We start from the raw sequence: 22,454 nt of genomic DNA on the forward strand, positions 1-22,454 counted from the left end.
GATTGAGCAACAGGGGCCGAGCCCGCTGGGTCAGAGGTGACAGAGAAAATCAGCGCAAGAACCAACAAAAAAAACCCGTGTCACAGCCCATCACCGTGTCCCACGGGAATGGGGTGAGGGAGCACTCTGGGGACTCTGCTCTGTGACAAAAGGAGAGAAAAAGGCCTGGAGACACAGGTGGGAGCACCCGGGAGCTCCTGCCCCTGGGACTGGCAGTGTGGCAATCCCTTCTTGTCTTCAGATGAAGCAAAATCTCCAGGCCTCTCCAGGAGCTGGGGCAGACAGGAGGAGAGTCTCTCTGTGGGTTGAGACATTGTCCCTGTCTGACATTTCGTAAGGGCTGTTGTTTTACAGCAGCAAGTGGAGGCCAACAGCTCCAAACCTGAGCCCTGCCAGGTGCAGCTGGGGAATTATTGTTGGCAAACGGTGTGTGGCTGAGCAAAGAGGGACCTGGGGCTAGGGACAGGGGAAAGAAAGTGCTCGACATGCTCGGAAATAAATTTCAGTGTTACTTCTCTATTTTACGGCCTTTATTGCAACATTGCTATACTTAAGTCGGTCTTTTAGGCAAGGTCCCCTCCCACCCCACAGAACCCTGTGCTGGCCTGCAGGGTCACTGCTGGGGGGTCCCTCGGGGGGTCCTGCAGCTCCCCTCCAACACACCTCCCACAGCATCTGGGGCTCTGCTGCAGCTGTCAGGGGCTGGCATGGCCTGATTCCTCCCTGCTCTGCCCCTGCTCTGCCCCTGTTCTGTCCTGCTCTGCCCCTGATTCCCCTCCTGCTCTGCCCCTGATTCCCCCCTGCTCTGCCCCTGATTCCCACTCTGCTCTGCCCCTGATTCCCCCCTGCTCTGCCCCTGATTCCCCCCTGCTCTGCCCCTGATTCCCACTCTGCTCTGCCCCTGATTCCCCCCTGCTCTGCCCCTGATTCCCCCCTGCTCTGCCCCTGATTCCCCCCTGCTCTGCCCCTGATTCCCACTCTGCTCTGCCCCTGATTCCCCCCTGCTCTGCCCCTGATTCCCACCCTGCTCTGCCCCTGATTCCCCCCCTGCTCTGCCCCTGATTCCCCCTGCTCTGCCCCTGATTCCCCCCTGCTCTGCCCCTGATTCCCCCCCTGCTCTGCTCCTCCTCTGCCCCTGATTCCCACCCTGCTCTGCTCCTCTCTTCCCTGTTCTGCCCCTCCTCTGCCCCTTCTCTGCCTCTCTCTGCCCCTCTCTGCCCCTTGATTCCCCTCCTCTGCCCCTCTCTGCCCCTTCTCTGCCCTTCTCTGCCCCTCTCTGCCCCTCTCTGCCCCTCTCTGCCCCCCTCTGCCCCTCCTCTGCCCTTGCTCTGCCCCTCTCTGCCCCTCTCTGCCCCTCTCTGCCCCCCTCTGCCCCTCCTCTGCCCTTGCTCTGCCCCTCTCTGCCCCTGCTCTGTCCTGCTCTGCCCCTCTCTGCCCCTGATTCCCTTGTTCTGCCCATGCTCTTCCCTCCTCTGCCCCTCTCTGCCCCTGCTCTACCTCTCTCTGCCCCTTGATTCCCCTGCTCTGCCCCTCTCTGCCTCTCTCTGCCCCTGTTCTGCCCCTGCTCTGCCCCTCTGCTGCTCCCCACTGCAGCTCTGGACTTTGGGCCAGCAGCTCCAGCACTGATGCAGCTCTGACCTTACTGACCTGCTAAGAGCTGCTGCCAGGGAAATCATAAATGGGACAAAAACTGAGCAAGAGACGTCAGAAATGTCAGCCAGGCTGGTTGCAGGGGATGACCCTCGGTGCAGAGCCCTCCTGGTAAACACCTCGGGGTCTGAGCCATCAGCACTGAACCAACAGCATCCCCCCAGGCTGGTGTCATTGCAGAGACAGCTGCTGCACACCTGGAGTGCGTGAACTGGAAAACTCGCAAGAAATCCTGGAAAAGGAGACAATTTCCAGGAAGAAAATCTCCTCTGCAATCCTTTACTGTAGGTCTGAGCCCAGAGCTGTGGAGTTGAGGCTTCTACAGCACAAAGAGAGAGTTTAATTCATGACAGAGATGAGCAGAAGGTCCTTCCCTCCACCTTCTCACCATGCAGGTCTCCCCCTGTCCCCCTCCCCGTGTCTGCATTGTTTCACACATGAATGTAGAATAATCTGGATGCTATTGCATCAGAATTTTTTTTTCCTCAAAAATGTTATATTCTTACTAAGTAATTTGGGGCTTTTGCTGTCTCCTCCTTCAGCTGAATAATTCCAAAGAAAAAGAAACTGTGAAATCACTAGAAGGAAGGCGCTTTTCACAGAAGTGCTGCTTTTCTAATGAAAATTGCTCTGTTGGGAGACAAACTGAAGAGGGGCTGCTGCCAGTGCCTGGATCCCTTTACCAGGAATGTTTGCATCTCCCTGCCTAAAGCAGGAGCTTCTCCAGGACAATCATGAGCAGCCTCTGCACATCTGGCAGGCACAGAGCTCTGTGTGCCCAGACCTCAGCTCAGTCCTGTGGTGTGAGCCTCGCTCTGCACCTGTTCCCATTCCAAACCCCCACTCCCGGCCCTGCATTTGTTGTGACAAGCGCAGAAATAATTGAAAAGAGACCAGAGCGAGCTGAAAACCTGCTCCCCAAACGCTGGGGTTTGGGCTGAGTGGTTGGTTAGTCCCGCCAACAAGGTTCCCATGAGAAGCTCCAGCAGAGTGGATGTTGGGATTTGAGGTGAGCTGGAGGAAGTTGAAAGAGGTTCCAGGTAGAGCAGGGAGGTGAGGGGGAGAAGGGGACGAGCTGGGCACCCAACCTGAATTACCACCCCGGTGACGTGCTGGGGGTGACTGTGGCATTACTCAGCAGGGGCTGGGAGAGCAGGTGTGGGCCCCGCCAGCCCCGATAGCATCAGCCTCACACAGCTGCACACGGCTTTGATTTTCTTAGGAATGGTTAACCCAGGCGGGAATACAACTTTGTGCTGTAGTGTAGTAGAGAACAGGGTGGAAAATTGAAAGGGGAAGACTCAGATCTCTGAAAACAACTTGAAAATCAGTTTAGGGGTTTTATTGAGCAGATTCAGAGTTTGGCTTTAGGCAGGGCCCACGGTTGTCGCTGTGTCAGACACACAAAAGACACGCAGGCAGCAGCAGGTCAAGCAGCAAAGATTCTGATTTAATGTCTGACTCCATCCTTATATACAGTTTGTACAGAAGGCCAAAGATTGGCCAAAAGGGTCACCACCTTATGAACATCATCGGTGGGCTTGACCATCAATGACATTCCTCCTCTTAGAGAAGAAATATGTAAACGCACTGATAAGTTGTGAGAAAACATTATTTATGTGAAGGTACAGAATTTCACAGGCAAGAAAATTCAGGGTGACACAGGGAGAGCTGCTGGGACAGTGCTGGGGCAGAGCTCTGCAGGTCACCAGGCAGCAGATCCTGCCCCAGGCTCCGGGGACGGGTCCGAGGGAGGAAACACTCGGGACTGATTCCCCAGAGTTCGGTTGGAAGGGCCAGTCGGGGCAGCCCTGGATGTAACTGCCAGATCAGAATGCAGGATAAAGGCACAGGAGGAGGGAGTAAACAGCCAGGAGAACAAGCCCTGGCTCACTGCAACTTGCCAGTATTTGCACCCAATACAGATATTTGTATTTACGGAGGTTTGGGCTCCAGCTACAATCTCCAGACCCAGCTCTCTGGCCAGGCCCAGCTCCAATTTAATCTCTAGAGCATTCACCAAAGATTAACTTGGGAGATAAAGATGGAACTAGAAATATTTGAAGCCTGAAAACCTGTTAGGGGAGCTTTTGTTATGGAAACAAACAAACAAACAAACAAACAAACAAAATCCTATTAAAAACGTGAAAGGAAAAAAAAATATTAAAAATAAATAAATAAATAAATAAAAAAAGCCTGATGATCCACTGACTGATTCTCGAATTCTTCCTCTTTTCGGAGTCCTGAGGTTTGAACATTAAGAACAGTTGACTGTTTGAATCATATAATGCAATACCTGTTCCTCTGGCTTAACGTTACAATATTTCCCACACCGCAGGATTGCCTCACATTATTCTGAGAGGCAGTGTCATTTTCCCTGCAGTGCTGGGTCCTCTTTGCTCAGGGAGGACACTCCTACTTCCTTTAATTATATGTTTTGTTTTAAATTAATGTCCTTTATTCTGGGCATGAATCACCGGCTTGTAGACAGGTAAATGTGGGAGTAAGAGAGTGAAAATATGAGTTTGATTCCCAAGGTGGGTGTCTTTAATTAAAACGGACACCGGGATCCGGCCCTTCCTTCCCAAATCTCAAAAATTTTGGATTCCAGGTTGTGATGAGCGGCTCTCACTCTCCTCTGTCCCCAGTTCTGTCCCATGCAGCCCCAGCAATGATCCCCATCCCGTGTGTGCCCTGATGGTTTTATCGTGTCCTGCAAAGTGAATATTCTGGGCTGGGCCATCCAGCCCCAGCTCTGATTCCCCATCCCCTGTGTGCCCTGATGGTTTTATCGTGTCCTGCAAAGTGAATATTCCGGGCTGGGCCCCGAGGCCCCCGGGGGTGCTGGGGGCTCTGGGGGTCGGCCCTGGGCCCTGGAAAGGGGCTCCAGGCACATCCCTGGGGATATTCCCGGCCAGTGGATTCACCAAAGGGAACCCGGGATGGGGAATAAAGGGATCCGTCTTTGGTTTGCGGCTTTCCGCCCGCTTTGCCGAAAGAAATTGGGGAAATCTCTCCTGCCTTGATTTACCCCGGGGTGAAACGGGACCTGGAGAGGTCTGTGCCTGGCCCTGGGGCCTGCGGGGGGCGAGAGAGACCGGGGGGAACCGGGACAGAGCCCGGGGGGACACGGGACAGGGCACAGGGGGGAACCGGGCACCGGGACAGGGCACGGGGGGGCACCGGGACAGAGCCCGGGGGGACACGGGACAGGGCACAGGGGGGAACCGGGCACCGGGACAGGGCACGGGGGGGCACCGGGACAGAGCCTGGGGGGAACAGAGCCCGGGGGGGAACCGGGCACCGGGAATAGGGCACGGAGGGCACGGGGCACCGGGACAGAGCTCGGGGCACCGGGACAGGGCATGGGGCACCGGGACAGAGCCTGGGCGGGCACGGGGCACCGAGAACAGAGCTCAGGGCATCAGGACAGAGCTCGGGGGTAACGGGGCACCGGGAACAGGGCACGGGGGGAACGGGGCACAGGGACAGAGCCCGGGGCGGGCACAAAGCACCGGGAACAGGGCACGGGGCACCGGGACAGAGCTCCGGGCACCGGGACAGAGTCCGGACCGGCACAGGACCCCGGGACAGAGCCTGGGGCGGGCACAGGGCACCGGGACAGAGCCCAGGTTTGCCCGGGGCACCGGAACAGAGCCTGGGGGGAAGGGGGCACGGGGAACAGGGCACAGGGCACCGGGACAGAGCCCGGATAGGCACGGGGCACCGGGACAGAGCTCGGGGCACCGGGAACAGGACACGGGGCACCGGGACAGAGCCCAGGTTGGCACAGGACACCGCAGCACCGCCCGGCCCTCCCGCAGCCCCGGCTCTGAGCCCGCCCCGTCCCCGCACCTGCGGTGCCCAGCCCGGCCCCTCCCCCGGTCCCTCCCGGTGCTGTGGGCGGCCCGCGGGCCCGGCAGCTCCGTGAGCCCCGGGAGCCTCCCCCGGGCCGGGCCGGGCCAGGGCGGTGACGCGCCTGTTGCCATGGGATCCACCGCCCCTATAAATACCCGAGCGGAGGAACTTTCCCAAGTCAGAGACTTTAGGACGCGGGCCCCAGAGGCGGATGGTCCGGAGGAGACGCTCCAGCCCCGCCGGTGAGAGCCCGGGGCCCCGCAGGGACTGAGCCAGCCCGGCCGGGGCAGCCCGGACACCGCGGCGGGGCCCGAGCCCGGCCCGGACACCTCGGCGGGACTGAACCCGGTCAGGACACCTCGGCGGGACTGAACCCGGTCAGACACCTCAGCGGGGACTGAACCCGGCCCGGAGCCCGGCCAGACACCTCAGCGGGGACTGAACCCGGCCCGGAGCCCGGCCAGACACCTCAGCGGGGACTGAACCCGCCCAGAGCCCGGCCAGACACCTCAGCAGGGTCCGGAGCCAGGTCAGGCACCTCGGCGGGGACTGAGCCCGGCCGGACGCCTCGGCAGGGCCCAGAGCCCTCACAGGGTCCTGGAGCCCCCCACCCCCGGGACGGCAGCGGTCTGACCCTGTGCCGGGGGGGGGCCCTGCTCCTTTTCCTCCTCCCCGCATCCCCCTTTGCTTTCATGCAACGCCTGGTGGCCTGGGACGCAGCATGCCTCCCCCTGCAGCCGCCCGCCTTTAAATCCATGGAAGTGGCCAATTTCTATTACGAGGCGGACTGTGTGGCTGCTCTGAACAAGCTGCACCCGCGGGCGGCCGGGGCCCGCTCCGTCAGCGAGCTCAGCGTCGGGGACCACGAGCGGGCCATCGATTTCAGCCCTTACCTGGAGCCTCTGGCGTCGCAGCCGCCGCCTCCTCCTCCCGCAGGGGGCAACTTTGAGCCTCCGTGCGGCGCCGGCCAAGATTTCCTTTCCGATCTCTTCGCCGAGGACTATAAAGGAGGAGGAGGAGGAGGAGGAAAGAAGCCCGAGTACTCGTACATCAGCCTGGCCCGGCACAGCCACCCCTGCGGCGGGCAGAGCCACAAGGCCGCGCCGCTCCCCGCCTGTTTCCCGCCGCACATCGTGGAGACCAAGGTGGAGCCGGTGTTCGAGAGCCTGGACTCGTGCAAAGGGCCCCGCAAGGAGGAGGGGGGCGCGGGGCCGGCCCCGGGGGGAATGTCCTCGCCCTACGGCAGCGCCGTGCGCTCCTACCTGAGCTACCAGTCCGTGCCCAGCGGCAGCAGCGGGAACCTCTCCACATCGTCCTCCTCCAGCCCCCCCGGCACCCCCAACCCCTCCGAGCCCTCCAAATCCGCCGCGGCCGGCGGGGGTTACGCGGCGGCGCCCCCGGGGAAGAACAAAGCCAAGAAATGCGTGGACAAGCACAGCGATGAGTACAAACTGCGCCGCGAGAGGAACAACATCGCCGTGCGCAAGAGCCGCGACAAAGCCAAAATGCGCAACCTGGAGACGCAGCACAAGGTCTTGGAACTGACGGCCGAGAACGAGAGGCTGCAGAAGAAGGTGGAGCAGCTCTCCCGGGAGCTGAGCACCCTCAGGAACTTGTTCAAACAGCTGCCGGAGCCTCTGCTCGCCTCCTCTCCGCGGTGCTGACCCCCTGAGACCCCCGGGACACACAGGGGGGAGAGAGAGGCTTTGGGTTCCGTTTGTGCTCTTTTTTTTTTTTTTTTTTTTTTTTAATTTTTTTTAAAATTTTTTAATTTTTTATTTTAATTTTATTTTTATTTTTATTTTATTTTATTTTTATTTTTATTTTATTTTATTTTTATTTTTAATTTTATTTTTTATTTATTATTTTTATTTTTTATTTTATTTTTTATTTTTTATTTTTTATTTTTTATTTTATTTTTTATTTTTATTTTTTTATTTTTATTTTTATTATTTTATTTTATTTTTTTTATTTTTATTTTATTTTTATTTTATTTTTTATTATTTTATTTTATTTTAGTTTTATTTTTATTTTTTAATTTTAATTTTTCTTTTATTTTTTTATTATTATTTGGTTTGGTTTTTTTTTTTGGTTTTTTTTTTTTGGTCTTTACCGGGGTGGGCACAGAGAGACCCCGGCCCCGGCCCGGGCGGGCTCTGCTGGGAGCTGGGGGGTTTTTATTTAAAAAAAAAAAAAAAAGAGCGAGGGAGAGAAGTGATGCAATCCTCTAAGCATGGCTGGGAATGCTGTGTACATGATGCAATCTCGTGTAACTGTCAGTCATGGATTGAGTAATCTGTTAAAGATGTTCCTATACAGGATTTGTTGTTTGTTTTTTTTTTATTATAAAGAATAATCTATTTCTATAAGAAAAAAAATACATATGTATATTTTGGGATCTATGCATTCTTGCTACATTTGAAGCATTAATGAACGATTTTAATAAACTTTATGACTAGGTTAAAAAAAATTGAAAAAGTAGCTTGTTTTATTTTGAAGGCACGTTTAGAGTCAGTTTAAAGCTGAAATTCCAGCTGATTCTGGCTCGGTGCTGTGATCAGGGACAGGGATTTTTGTTGCTCTTTTAGCTTTCTCTGAGTGAAAGGAAAAAAAAAAAAAACAAAACAAAAAAAACCCCCAATAACCAAAAGCAAACCCCAAGAGAAACTGAGCAAAGGGCAGAGCTGGGAGCCTGAGCCAGCTCTTGTTGCCTCATTTTATTTCCTCTAATCACCTGCTTTAGCTGCTGCCGGGCTGTTGTTTGGGGAGGAGGTGTTTGTGTTGGGTTTTTTTCTGCACTTCATGCTGTTTTGAACGTGTAGAGCAAGATGTGCTCTCCAAACCATGACCAATCCTTGGCAAAGAGCGCCGAGTCTGGAGTGGGAGGGAGGCAGGGAAAAAAGTGAGGGAGGAAGCCTGAAATGAGCTTTTGTTTGTGGTTTTTTTTTTTTTTTTTTTTTTTTTTTTTTTTTTTTTCTTTCTTCACAGAGTTTCTATTCTCTATGATTCAGCATTTCTCATGTTTGTAGTTTGCAGGAATAAAGATGAGAAAGTAGCAATTCTGTCGGATCTGGGTAATTTGGGCTTTGCTCAGGAGGCTGCAGGGAGACCCAGGCAGGTGAGAGGCTCACCATCCTCCCTCCCCTTCCCTCCCTTCCCTTCCCTCCCCTTCTCTCCTGGGACATTTCCCTAAACCCCCCTGATGAGAGGGGTTTGCTGGGGCAGGGGACAGACCAGAGGAGGAGGAGGAGGAGGTTTGGAGCAGGGCAGGGCTGTGTTTTGGGGAGAGGATTGTGTTTTGGGCAGATCCAGGGCTCTGGGACAGGCAGAGCTCCCAGCTGGGTTATTCTCTGCTGTGAGCTCTGTGAGGAGTGAACAGTCTCAGGCTGGTTCCGTGGAAGGAGTTGGGCAAAAGATCAGCTCTTAGTCAGCATTTTCCATTTTCCTGTTAGGCTGAATTGAAGCCTGAAGTTTTCAGATCCAGATCCCCAGTGGAAAGGAGCTCCTTTGGTGCCTGTGCTGTGACAGCCGAGCACAAAAGGGGGTTCAGTACAACTGGCCTTGAATTTGTTCCTAAACATTCCCCACACACAGCCGTGGCCTGCAGGACAAACCCCCAAATTTGTTGCTTATTTTTAGTGTCTCTTTAAAGCAAAACATGTTTTCTGCTCTGTTTTTTTTGACTCTGAAGGTCAGTCCATCAGCTGGAGCCCTCCCTGACATTCCCCTGCGGGTTCCCTGCCACCCCAGGGCTGTGCAGAGTGAGCAGGGCAGAGTTAACCCCGCACAGATCTCCCCCATTTGTTTTTCCATCAGCACAGCGTGGCTCAGTTGTTGTTTTTTACGAGCCCCTAAAATAGATTCCTTGGGTGAGCTGGCTCCTGCTCCTGCTCCAGCGTGACTCAAGTTCTCGCAGGCAGGACAGACGTTAGATCTTGTCTCGGCTGTCCCTCGTGACCACGGTCCCTGCAGCCTCCCGTGGCTGTTTATTCTGCTCTTTGTGTTGTTGTGAAACTCGTCCACATCGTTAGATCCTATTTTCTGCTGCTGCTGGAGGCCACACAATGTCACCAAACTCCTGAGCAGTGTCCCCAGCCAGGGCCCAGCTCTGCCTGAGGTGGAACTGCTGGAGGGCAGATTTCTTTTAGATACATTTCTTCCTTTCCTTTCCTTTCCTTTCCTTTCCTTTCCTTTCCTTTCCTTTCCTTTCCTTTCCTTTCCTTTCCTTTCCTTTCCTTTCCTTTCCTTTCCTTTCCTTTCCTTTCCTTTCCTTTCCTTTCCTTTCCTTTCCTTTCCTTTCCTTTCCTTTCCTTTCCTTTCCTTTCCTTTCCTTTCCTTTCCTTTCCTTTCCTTGCCTTGCCTTGCCTTGCCTTGCCTTGCCTTGCCTTGCCTTGCCTTGCCTTGCCTTGCCTTGCCTTGCCTTGCCTTGCCTTGCCTTTCCTTTCCTTGCCTTTCCTTGCCTTTCCTTGCCTTTCCTTTCCTTGCCTTGCCTTGCCTTGCCTTGCCTTGCCTTGCCTTGCCTTGCCTTGCCTTGCCTTGCCTTGCCTTGCCTTGCCTTGCCTTGCCTTGCCTTGCCTTTCCTTTCCTTGCCTTTCCTTGCCTTTCCTTGCCTTTCCTTTCCTTGCCTTGCCTTGCCTTGCCTTGCCTTGCCTTGCCTTGCCTTGCCTTGCCTTGCCTTGCCTTGCCTTGCCTTGCCTTCCCTTCCCTTCCCTTCCCTTCCCTTCCCTTCCCTTCCCTTCCCTTCCCTTCCCTTCCCTTCCCTTCCCTTCCCTTCCCTTCCCTTCCCTTCCCTTCCCTTCCTTCTAAATAACCAAGTTCCCACCCCGAGTTCAGCTGGTGGGGGCTGGAGGAGGCCGGGTTTGATTTTAAGATAAGATGTACCAAAGGTATTTATATCTGTTTAAATAACAGCCCAGTTTTGGAGCCTGAGCTGCAGCAGGCCAGAGGGAGCTAATCCCCATCCTTAAACCCTGCCTGCCCCAGTGCAGGGGGGCCAGGGCTGCGATTTAAAGAATGATGTTTGAATTATTGCTGTATTCTGAGGTATCTCCTAATTAGGATGGCAGATTTCTGGTATAGGAGGAACTTTGTCCAGCAATTATTTTTTTATTTTTATTTTTATTTTTATTTATTTTTTTTTTGTACAGGCAGGAAAATTAGGGCCATAAACACACCAGTTTTACAGTAATAAAGACTTGGGAAGAGAATTCCCCAATCCTTCATTTTCAATCTTGTATTACCCTCATAACTCCCATTGTAGGAGCTTTTGTAGTGCCATTAAATACATGGAGATCATTAAATACTCTGCCCTCTAAAACAGTATATGAAAAAGTCTGGGTAATTAAAACATTTCCTAGAAAATAACAGTCTGGAAAAAAACAGCTTGTAAATGAATCTGAGAAAATTCCAAACATTTAAACAGACAAAAGATCCCAAATACCTTTTTTAATTGCAGTTGAGGGGGGAGGATTGGAAAATCCCTGTCCAAACATCATCTCAGCTCCAAATATTGATTTAGTTTCCCAGGACAAATAAGATTCTGCTGGCTGAGAGCAGGACTTGGAATGTCTCAGCTGGCCTGGGACAGGCCTTCCTGAGCTTCTCCTCCCAAAATCACCCAGGACAGATTGTGGGAGGGAGACCAGGCACAGAGCTGCAGGCACCAGGGAGCTCTCCCAGTTTTACAGAGATTTATAAGTTGCATTTCATTTGGGCTCTTTATTTTTGTCTTTCTTTTCAAACGATGTATCACGTTGGTTAATTTTTACATCTCTTTCTTATTGCTACTGAAATAACAGCGGTTTTTCCTCAGTCTGTAAATCCTTGGCACTGCCATCCCCTTTCCAAAGCACTTGGTTTATAAGGTGTTTAAATTCAGTAGTGCTTAATTCTGCAAAATGAATCATATGTAGCAGCTAAAAAATAAATTTAAAAATATATTAAATATATATATAAAAATATATATATTAAATATATATTAAATATATAAATAATATATATTAAATATATATTAAATATATAAAAATATTTAAAAATCCAATTACGGTTTTGAAAGCAGTTCTTCAATTATCCCAAAGCCTGTGTAACCCAGTGCAGTTCTTACACTCTGTTGCTGCTTTTCCACTTTTCCCACTGCCTTCCACTGGTGACTCTTGGGAGATGTGGGAAAATTCAGGCATCTTTCTATACTAACTATTGCTCCTCTGTCAAATAAAATCATCCTGCTCCTCAGTTAAATAAAAATCATCCTGCTCCTCAGTCAAATAAAATCATCCTGCTCCTCAGTTAAATAAAATTCATTCTGGTCCTTTGCCAAGTAAAAATCGTGCTGCTCCCAGGGCTGGCAGGGCCCTCATTCCCTAAATATGCTCCATGTGATCCACTGGAAATTGGAAACTCCACTGGAGCCCAACTTGCCTTTTGTGCTCATTCCCCCACCTGCTCAGTGCTTCAAATGTTTTATTTTGAATAAAAGGGTTTTTCTCCCCTCCTGGATGTGCTGGTGGATGGATCTCTCTGGATGTGGGAAACTGTGGGGCTGGAATTCAAAATGAGGATAAGTGGGTTAACACTTGCCTAAGATCATTGATTTGCATTTACAACAGGGATATATTTAATTCCAAACCTTCCAACTGGGTGCCACGATTTCCCAAAGTGGTGCCAAATTTAACCCTCACTTATTATAAATTCTCCCCCCAAAATTATACATTTACTATGGAAATTATTCATATAATAATAATAATAATCGATTACAATTTCTAGCTAATTAAAAATTAAGAAAGGCAGAATTTTTAAGTCTTTCAAGAGTGAAAGACTTCTGGTTTTCACCTTGCCCTGTCCTGTTGGCCCTTATTTTTGGGATTCCTGTATCACACATCCCATAATCAGAGCACCTTCCCAGAGTTCAGGGTATTCAATCAGAGGGTTTAGCCAGGTATCCTAATTTTGTAAAATTTGCAGAATCAATCCCCTCTGATCTGAGGCTGGAGCAGCTGTGGTGGGGCAGGAACAGCCCTGGTGGGGCAGGAGGAGCTCTGGTGGGGCAGGAGGATCCCTGGTGGGGCAAGAGGATCCCTGGTGGGGCAGGACAGCCCTGGTGGGGCAGGACAGCCCTGGTGGGGCAAGAGGATCCCTGGTGGGGCAGGAGGAGCTCTGGTGGGGCAGGAGGAGCTCTGGTGGGGCAGGAACAGCCCTGGTGGGGCAGGGGCAGCTCTGGTAGGGCAGGAGGATCCCTGGAGGGGCAGGACAGCCCTGGTGGGCTCTGGTGGGGCAGGACAGCCCTGGCTGTGCCAGGCCCAGCACAGACACCTCGGGACAGAGGGAGCTCCTGGCCCCAGCCCCGCACGGCCCCGGACTTGTTTGTTTGCTATAAATACCGTCCCTTTGCCAGCCTATTGCAACAGCTCTTCATTAGGGCTGTGGTGAGCAGCTCCTCGCTGGTGGTGCTGGAAATGACAGTGACAGGAATTCCAGACAACCAAAACCCCTCCCCAGGCTCACCTGCAGCCCTCCCTCCCCACCCCAGCACAGGGGACAATGATGCTTTGGGACAGATCCCCTAAAAATTAACAGAGGAGCTTCAGTTTGAGAATCCAACGCGATGGTGACACGATGGGAAAATATTTCAGAGCAACATGATGAAACAATTACTTGGCTCTGCAGCAACTGGGGAAGGGAATCACAAGGAGAGGGAAAGTGCCTGGAGCTGCTCTGGCAGCACTGGGGGCTGGGGCAGGAACAGAGCCCTGCTCGTGTCCCCAGCCCTGCCAGCCACACCAAGGGCTGCTTTCTGACAGGGGAGCTGAGCCCAGGTGTGCTGGAACAGTAAAATACAGTAAACAGTAAAATTCTGCAATGCAAAAAGGCCAGAAAACAAACCACAAATGTAACTCGTGGAGAAACTTCAGCGTGTCTGAACTTCAGTGCACAAGGAGCAGAATATCCGGGGGATAACCCGGCACAAGGAGATGAGGAGAATCACAAAAAGAAGGAGCAATTCTCCAGGAGTTTGGTTGCTCAGAGGAATGTGAGCTGGCCCCCAGCCAGGAACACTTGAGTTAAGCACACACGCCAGCCCCGGTGCCAGCTCTGGGAAGAAACCCAACCTCTGCACGGGGCTGCTCTCCTGCTGCTGAGTTATTGACGGGCACAAAACCTTTCTGTGCTTGGAGTTAAGAGCTGTGCTGATTGCTGGGCCGAGTCCCCAAATCTGGAGAAGAAGGAGAGATAGCAGAAGGCCTTGATGTCTGAGAGCAGCTACAGTGTCCTCAGCCCCTCCTAAAGCAAATTAAAGAGCTGCTGAGTTAATGGGTGCAGAACACTGACAGAAATTAAGATGCAAGGGATAAATACGGAGCTTTGGAACAAAAGAGATGGTTTCTGGTCCTGCCTTTCCCACCAGTTTTTCCCATATCTCTGCATTATCAGTTAGCCCCTAACCAGAGCAGAGGCTCAGGCAGGTATCTGCAGTTCCAGGTGCAGTTGCCATAGCTGCAGGTGGATTTGCCTGTTCCATATTTAGATCCCGATCCTTCACATGTGCCTCATTTTATACATGTGGCTGTGGTGATTTCAGTGGGACTGTTATTACTGGCATGAGTAATGATAACTGCATGAATCTGCATTTACATGGGGAGTATTTACATGGATCTGTATTTACGTGGATCTGTATTTACGTGGATCTGTATTTACGTGGATCTGTATTTACGTGGATCTGTATTTACATGGATCCCAGATCACGGCGTCTCTAGGAAAATTGTTGTGCCTTGCTCAGTTTTGCAGAGCACATGCCCTGGCAAATTCTGAGCACTCCATTTGGTGAGTTTTCAACTTTCAGAGGGCTGATTTGGCTGTGTCTTGCTGTGCCAGAGGAGCTGACAGTGGCTTTGGCATTTTCGCATTTCCCAGGGGGAAAAAAACCTCAACCAGCAGCACCTCTGACAAGTGGGACACAGCCAGTGCTCCTACAGCTCCTGGGGGCTCCAGCTGCCCACCTGGGTGTGTGTTGTGCCCCAGCAGAGCCCAGCAGAGCTGTCGGGGTGTGGGTGATGGGGGCAGTGCTGTGCCAGCACAGCCTGGAGCTGCCCAGCCCTGGGCTCGCACTGCTGGAACAGAAACATGGCACACACACACAGAAACCACAGGGCACAGCTGGGGCTGTCCAGGGAATGAGATGCTCTGCAAAAGGCCCAAAGGGATCCTGCTGCTCTCAGGGAGCCCGTCCAGCCTGGCAGCCAGGGCTGAGAGCTCGGTGTGATAGTGCCTGGCTGCTGATCAAAGGGCTCTTGAGCAATAACAACCCACTGCACATCAGCAGGAGCTGCTGCCAAGAGCAGGGACTTCTCTGCGCTGGGAGACAACTGATAAAGCAGATGCTGAGAAAAGCACTGGTGCCTGCGTTGGGCAATCCAAGGGAGACTAATGGCTACTGGAAAATGTTATTTGGGTTTTAGCTCTGCAGTTGCAGAAAGCCTGATTTGCCAACAGCTCCCGCTTCGTGCCCTGCTTGGGTTTAGTTTCTGTTTTTTTGCAAAGCATTTTGTTTAGAGGAATAGATTTATTTTTTCCCCACTTCATGGGGAAATCCAATACTCTTGGGCAGTTCTTCCTCTTGCCAATAACAAATGGGGGCTGATTGTGCCTTTCCTCGGGATGGGGGGAGTTCTGTGAGCTTGGCTTTGAGGGATGGGGCCCCAAAAATCCTCCTGTCCCCCAGGGCTGTGCCTGGAGCAGGGCTGGCAGGGTGGGAAGGGACTGGCAAAAAGGGCAAAAAGGCCAATCTGAACGTGCTGAGGGGGCCTGGGAAGGAGGAAGTGATACCCAGGAGCCCAGGGGTCAGCCCAGGGGTCAGCCCAGGGCTCTGCCCAGGGTGCTGGGAAGCTGCTGCAGCCTGGGCCACTGATGGGAACCACTTCCAACACCCAGGGGATGATTTCCCAACCGACCTCAGTGTAGATATTTTGGAATTAGGTTTGATCTACCCATCCTGGGCCCCACACCAAGGCCAACTGTGAAGCCAGTGGCACACAGCTGAAAATTAGATGTTAATGGGAGATAGTGGGTTTTTAGGTGTTAATAGGTACAGGTATTATAGGTATTCCTATTCCTGTTAATAGGTATAGGTGTTCCTTTTAGTCACCTTAAGTACAAGTGAAACAATATCTATTTACATTCTTTCTGTGCTGTGTGCCAATGAAAGCATATCTGCATTTGTAAACTATCTAGAAGTGTATATAACCTGCCATTTTAGGTGAAATAAACTGAGAAAGTAGCATTAATCACAATGATTGGATCTGCCTTTGCTCCCGTCCAACTTCCCAATTATTTTCAGGGTCCTCTCACTTTACCTCAGGGTAAGGTGGAGTGAAAAATCTCACTCTGGTGCTCTCTGCCAAGTGTTTAAGGCAGTCCTAGGGAAGGGCTGAGGGCTCCAGCAGCAGCAGCAGGTGCTGCCCTGCACCAGCCCCGCAGAGCTTTATGACCAGAGGGACACTGACTATTAACGAGCCATAGGCTCAGCCCGTGTTTACTGCAGGACGGGCCCTTTTATTGCAGCGAGGAGGGAACTCCCTGCTCAGCCCTCCAGGTGGTCCCTCCAGGGCAGGGTTGAGGCGCTGCTGAGAAGGGGTGCGGTGGGGTGGGAGAGGCTTTCATTGCTGCCCTACCTGTTCTGGGCATAAATTGAAATGATCAGTCTCTAAATCCTGCCAATTAGGAATGCTTTACTGGCATGAGAGCCGGTTTGCTATGGCAGCCAAAGCAAAAATGGATTTCTTTTCTCTTTTCTTTTCTTTTCTTTTCTTTTCTTTTCTTTTCTTTTCTTTTCTTTTCTTTTTTCTTTTCCCTTCTCTTCTCTTCTCTCTTATTTTCTTCTTCCTTCCCTTTCCCTTTCCCTTTCCCTTTCCCTTTCGCTTTCCCTTTCCCTTCCCTTCCCTTGGGAGAGCAGAAGGAGATGCTTTTCCAAGAGTGTGAAACTGCTAATCACTGTGCTCTCAGTGCCTCCCCAATATTCTGGCCCACACATCCCTGTAGTGAAGAGGCCAGTGGAGCTCTTGGGTTTGTTCCTGCAGACACTGTTCTCTTTTTCCTCCCCGCTCCCTCTCTCAGGGTAATTCTGGTTACTGCAAAGGCCAGAGGCAGGACTGTCCCTCACCCCAACCCTTCCCAGGCAGTAATTTGAGCACACCGAGCCTGCCTCATTATGTATGTTAAACAGGCAGTTGCTATTAGAAAGTAATTTTTTCCCCAAGTGAGCAGCCTGTCCCTCATTAGGGAATCCTCTGCAGGGGCCACATTTCCATCCTGCCCCACAACCTTGAGGTGTTTAAGATCACCCACAGAGCTGGATAACATCTTCCCTTTTCTGCCCTGAAAGCTCTGCCTTCCCTGAGGTGCCCTGAGCCCTGTCCTGGCCTTTCCTGGGCCAGTTTGTGTCTCCTGGTGCTGCTGGGGCTGCCACAGCTCCCTCAGTGTGCAGGGACAGGGATAAAGGGACAGTGACAGCAAACCTGCCCTGCTCACACCTGGCTCTCAGTCAGGCTGGGGAAACACTGAAGGGGGGTCTAAAAGCACCTGTAAGAGGCTGATGGAAACATTCAGAGAAATGTTCTGTAGTGTTCAGGGTCCTAAATGAGAGCAGAGGATGAAACAGGAGAGGAGGATTCTGCTGGATGTCCAGAACATCCCCCTGGGTCACCCTGGGTGGGATGAGCTCATCCTGTGACACCAGAGAGGGGAATTTCCCTCCAGCAATGCCCACAGGGACTGGTGGCAAAATCCAGGTAAACATCTGTCCAAGGCAAAAAGTTAAAATCAAATTTTTTTGCATATCATTATTTTGGATACCATTATTTTTACTTGTCTACTTCTCTCCATAGGAAATTCATGATTTTTGATGAAATGCTGCAAACGCGTCTCCAGCAGGAGCCCTGTGTGCCCAGAGTGATGATCTGCCACATCTGGCACTCCCACTCGGGGCCTTCCCGCACGGGAGAAGCTGCCCAGGGAGGGGAATAATGAACATTTCCAAGTGAAACAGAAATGACAAAACAGTTCCTGGTGCACCAGCCAATTTCCAAGGCCAAAGGCGGCTCTCTGCAAGTCCAGGGGAAAGGTCACCAGGAGCCAGGATGAAAACTGCTGCTTTACCAGCAGTGCAGGGGCAGAATAAACTCCCAGGGAGGGACTGACTGGGACAGAGGGATGTCACTCAGGGTCCTGGCAGTGTCCCCATGTCATTAACCTCATCAAGGTGGTCAATCACAGTTCATACTGCAGCACCAGCATAAAAGACAACAATTAGATTTATATCAGAGCTGGATAATAAATGGAGCCCCCAAAGAGCAGCAGGAGGGTTCAGTGCCCTGCCAGGTTCCCAGCTCGGCTGGTTTTGGGAATCCCAAAAGCCCGACGTGGTGGGTTTGAGCTCTGTGGGGTTTGGTTTAGGGACAGGACAGCCTGTGCTCAGCCCCACAGCGAGCCTGAACTCGGCTCTTCCCGCATGAATCACCCAGCACCGAGATGGAAAAACTCGCATATGCAAATGTTTAATTAAAGTCATTAGCACAGTCAGTTAGCCGGGCTGAGGGAGCCCCGGCAGGCACCGATCCCACACCCCGCTCCGGTTCGGGTTCCCTTTCCCGGCAGCCGCGGCCACAAACTGCTCCAAGAACTGATTTTTTTCCTTGTGCAGTTCCAGGAAGGAAAAGGAAGGGTGAGAGTTTGCCAGGAGGATTTTGACAGTTCTGGGGAATGCTGCACACCCTGGAGCTGGTGGGGACAGCTCAGGAAGGATGGAGATGAGGGATGGAGATGGAGATGGAGGGTGGAGATGGAGGATGGAGATGGAGGATGGAGATGGAGGGTGGAGATGGAGGATGGAGATGAAGGATGGAGATGGAGGACGGAGATGGAGGATGGAGGATGGAGATGGAGGATGAAGGATGGAGATGGAGGATGGAGATGGAGGATGGAGATGGAGATGGAGATGGAGGATGGAGATGGAGATGAAGGATGGAGATGGAGGATGGAGATGGAGGATGGAGGATGGAGGATGGAGATGAAGGATGGAGATGGAGGACGGAGATGGAGGATGGAGGATGGAGATGGAGATGGAGGATGGAGATGGAGGATGGAGGATGAAGATGAAGGATGGAGATGGAGGATGGAGATGGAGGATGGAGATGGAGGATGGAGATGGAGGATGGAGATGGAGATGGAGGATGGAGATGGAGGATGGAGATGGAGGATGGAGATGAAGGATGGAGATGGAGATGGAGGATGGAGATGGAGGATGGAGATGGAGGATGGAGATGAAGGATGGAGATGGAGGATGGAGATGGAGATGGAGGATGGAGATGGAGGATGGAGATGGAGGATGGAGATGAAGGATGGAGATGGAGATGGAGGATGGAGATGGAGGATGGAGATGGAGGATGGAGATGAAGGATGGAGATGGAGATGGAGGATGGAGATGGAGGATGGAGATGGGGGATGGAGAGTCAGGAACCCTCTTCTTTAATCTCCTCATCTCTGGGACTCTGTCAACCCAAACAAGGCGGGTTTCCCTCTGCTACAGCAAATATTCTGACACAGGAAAAAGACCGTGTGCCAGATTTTTTGGCTCTATTTACATCGAATTACCCGAGATTAGAATCTGAAACGAGAAACTTTCTTTATCCAGCTACAAATAGCTATATTATGCATTTTTAAGGGGTTAAGAAAAGGAGGAAATCGTAACCACAGAAGTCATAAAGGCAACTTATCCCAAGCCAAATAGTTTTGTTTCTAATGCAGGGCTTTAATTATAACATGTCATATAATGATGACATAGTGCTATAATAGGCAAATATAATGCATTAATCTGATATTATATTCTGGCTTTAACAATAGGCGCAGCCAAGCAGCCTCGGTGGATAACTCACTCAGAACCTCTCTGCACACTCCACCTAGATACTTATCTGCCTCTTTAATTAAGTGGAGGGAAACTTCTCCAGGCCATGCCCATAAAGCCAGTCTCTGATGATAGCAGAGTTACTGGAAGCCTTTGGTAATCGTTTACACCCACGTTTTGTGGTTGGCTTCCAACTTCGGCTTTTTTTTTTTTTTCCTTCTCACTTTGGAACCACCTATTTATCCCCCAGCGTAAATCCCCGGCTGCTCCTGTCCCGAGAGGGGCACAGAGGGCTCGGGGCTTTGTTTGAGCAACACGTCAGCAAATTGCCATTGGCTCCTGGGGACTGGGCCAGGCTTCTGAAGGGCAGCACTGCACAAAATAAACCAGATTTGGAACGTTTTCACTCGCCTGGAGCACAGCACTGGGGTGGGCAGTGCCACCTCCCCATAGCCCAGGTCCCAGGGACAGCACAGCTTCAGTGGGAGCAGCACTGGGACACTGAGTCCTCTTTCCTGGCTCCTGGGGAGCGTTGTGTGCATCAAACCCACCCTTTCTGCCTTCTTCAGACACAGAGAATTGGCAGGAAAATAAAATTTCACTGATGTATTCTCCTGGAGAAGGTGGTTGGTTCGTTGAGTTGCAGTGCCCGTTCTCTGTTTGGGATCTTTGGGAGGAATATCCTGCTCTGAGCTGGAGCCTGCAGGGATCAGAAATACCCAGTGTGGGGATGTCATCAGGGCCAGCAGTGCCCAGGCCACGAGCCAAAGGTGACAGGAGCACAGGGTGACAGTCCCTGCAGCAGCACAAAGGCCACTGCCACCAGCTCCAGCACCTCCTGAGCAGATCCCCACGATGTGAGCACCACCAGAGAGGCTCCAGCAGCTGCTGCCTCCTTCTCCTTCTCCTTCTCCTTCTCCTTCTCCTTCTCCTTCTCCTTCTCCTTCTCCTTCTCCTTCTCCTTCTCCTTCTCCTTCTCCTTCTCCTTCCCCTTCTTTCTCCTTCTCCTCCTTTCCCTTTCCCTTTTCCCCTTTCCCTTTCCCTTTTCCCTTTTCCTTTTCCTTTCCCTTTTCCCTTTCCCTTTTCCCCTTTCCCTTTCCCTTCCCCTTTCCCCTGTCCCCTTTCCCCTTTCCCTCTCCTCACTCCCTGCTCTCCTCTGGCCTTCTCCACGATGAACGGTCTGTTCAGGACCTTTGGACAGAGCACACTGAGGATGTCCCTGCAAAGCTCCTCAATCTCCTGGTGGCGCCCGGGAGATGTGGTGATGGGCACTGAGATGCTGAAGAACAGGCAGACAGATAACCAGATAACCAGATCAGATTAGATCCAGGAGTGGTTTAGTCACCCATCACACAGAGCAGCTGACACAAGTTCATTTGTAAAGCCAACTGCTAAAATGGCTTTGGAAGTTCCCTCACATTTGAATTTTGTTGAAAGGCAGAGCTTTGATGTGAATTGTTTTGGTGGCATGTGCGTGATTTGAATGGAAGCTCACCTGGGCAGGTAGTACCAGACAGGTCACTCCTGGCATTCTCCTGCACTGGGTCCATGCAAATCCATCCCTTGGCATGGCTGGGGGCAGGCAGGTAACTGGGCATGGCTGGGGGCAGGCAGGTGACTGGGCATGGCTGGGGGCAGGCAGGTGACCGGGCATGGCTGGGGGCAGGCAGGTGACCGGGCATGGCTGGGGGCAGGCAGGTAACTGGGCATGGCTGGGGGCAGGCAGGTGACTGGGCATGGCTGGGGGCAGGCAGGTGACTGGGCATGGCTGGGGGCAGGCAGGTGACCGGGCATGGCTGGGGGCAGGCAGGTGACTGGGCACGGCTGGGGGCAGGCAGGTGACCGGGCATGGCTGGGGGCAGGCAGGTAACTGGGCATGGCTGGGGGCAGACAGGTGACTGGGCATGGCTGGGGGCAGGCAGGTGACTGGGCATGGCTGGGGGCAGGCAGGTAACTGGGCACGGTGGGGCAGACACTCACTGCAGGCAGGAGCTCCACGCTGTGCTGATATGCAGAATGAATCACGGATAATAAAGGGCTCAAACCACCCCACAGGTGACTGAATGTAACCCCAAAACGCTTTTACATTCAGCACAATCAGAAAATAAAAGCAGAAAAATTAATAGATAAGTGTTATCCCTTCTCTTTTTCATGAATATTTATTAAATCACACCGTGGGGGAGGTGGAGGAGGAAAGGGAATAAACCAGACCTGGCCAATTCTCTATTGTTTACACCACTCTTTTATTTCCTGCATTCATCGCAGGGGAAATTATTTACATTTGCATGTTACGTTTTTGTAATTCGGCATTAAAAATTTTCAAAGGCGCTTCCTAGGGCAGTTCATTATTTGAAGTGGGTTATTTGTTTTCACCCTAAATGCGAGGCCACACAGGATCATTCCTGGTTTTTGCAGGGAGTTAAGGGAGTGTTGGTTGTTCCCTGTGCTGCTCCGAGGGGCAATCCCAGCACTGGCACTTTGACACTCAGTCCCTCTGAAGCAAAAGCTGCAGGATGAACCACAGATAAATCCTTGCAGGTCTTAATTAGTGACGGCTGAACTCTCAGAAAATTCTGTGGCTGAATCAGAATAAACACTCAGAAAGTTCTAACTTTAAGCAAAATCTCTTTGGTTGTCGTGATGGGAGTCACTCTCTGGACCTGCCTCACTCATCCCACTTTTAATATCTCCTGCCCAAAGCTCTGCACAGGCAGCAGCTGGCACAGAAAGGAACTCCCAGCCCAAACCAGGGAGTGCAGGTGTGAGCAGCAGTGTCCACACACCGTGACACCTCCCCTGGCTCGGGGCTGGAGGGCTGGGATTGATCCTGCTGAGATATTGGGATCCTCATCCCCTTACCACCTGGGGATGGGAACTGTCAGAACCCTCATCCCCTCACCACCTGGGGATGGGGTTAGAGCCCTCATCCCCTTACCACCTGGGGATGGGAACTGTCAGAACCCTCATCCCCTTACCACCTGGGGATGGGGTTAGAATCCTCATCCCCTTACCACCTGGGGATGGGGTTAGAGCCCTCATTCCCTTACCACCTGGG

General features: G+C 52.0%; 1 protein-coding gene across 1 annotated transcript; it reads left to right on the top strand.

Moving 5' to 3' along the window:
• Positions 1–6,200: 6,200 nt before the first annotated feature.
• CEBPB (CCAAT enhancer binding protein beta) lies at positions 6,201–8,720 on the top strand (the record flags this gene model as incomplete). The annotated part of the gene is made up of 1 exon (XM_083873560.1): positions 6,201–8,720. One exon carries the CDS (start codon positions 6,201–6,203, stop codon positions 7,170–7,172), a length of 972 nt encoding a protein of 323 aa, XP_083729686.1. The 3' UTR covers positions 7,173–8,720.
• Positions 8,721–22,454: the final 13,734 nt, after the last annotated feature.

This window comes from Zosterops lateralis (genome assembly GCF_965231275.1).
Source record: "Zosterops lateralis genome assembly, chromosome: 16".
Lineage (NCBI taxonomy): Eukaryota > Metazoa > Chordata > Aves > Passeriformes > Zosteropidae > Zosterops > Zosterops lateralis.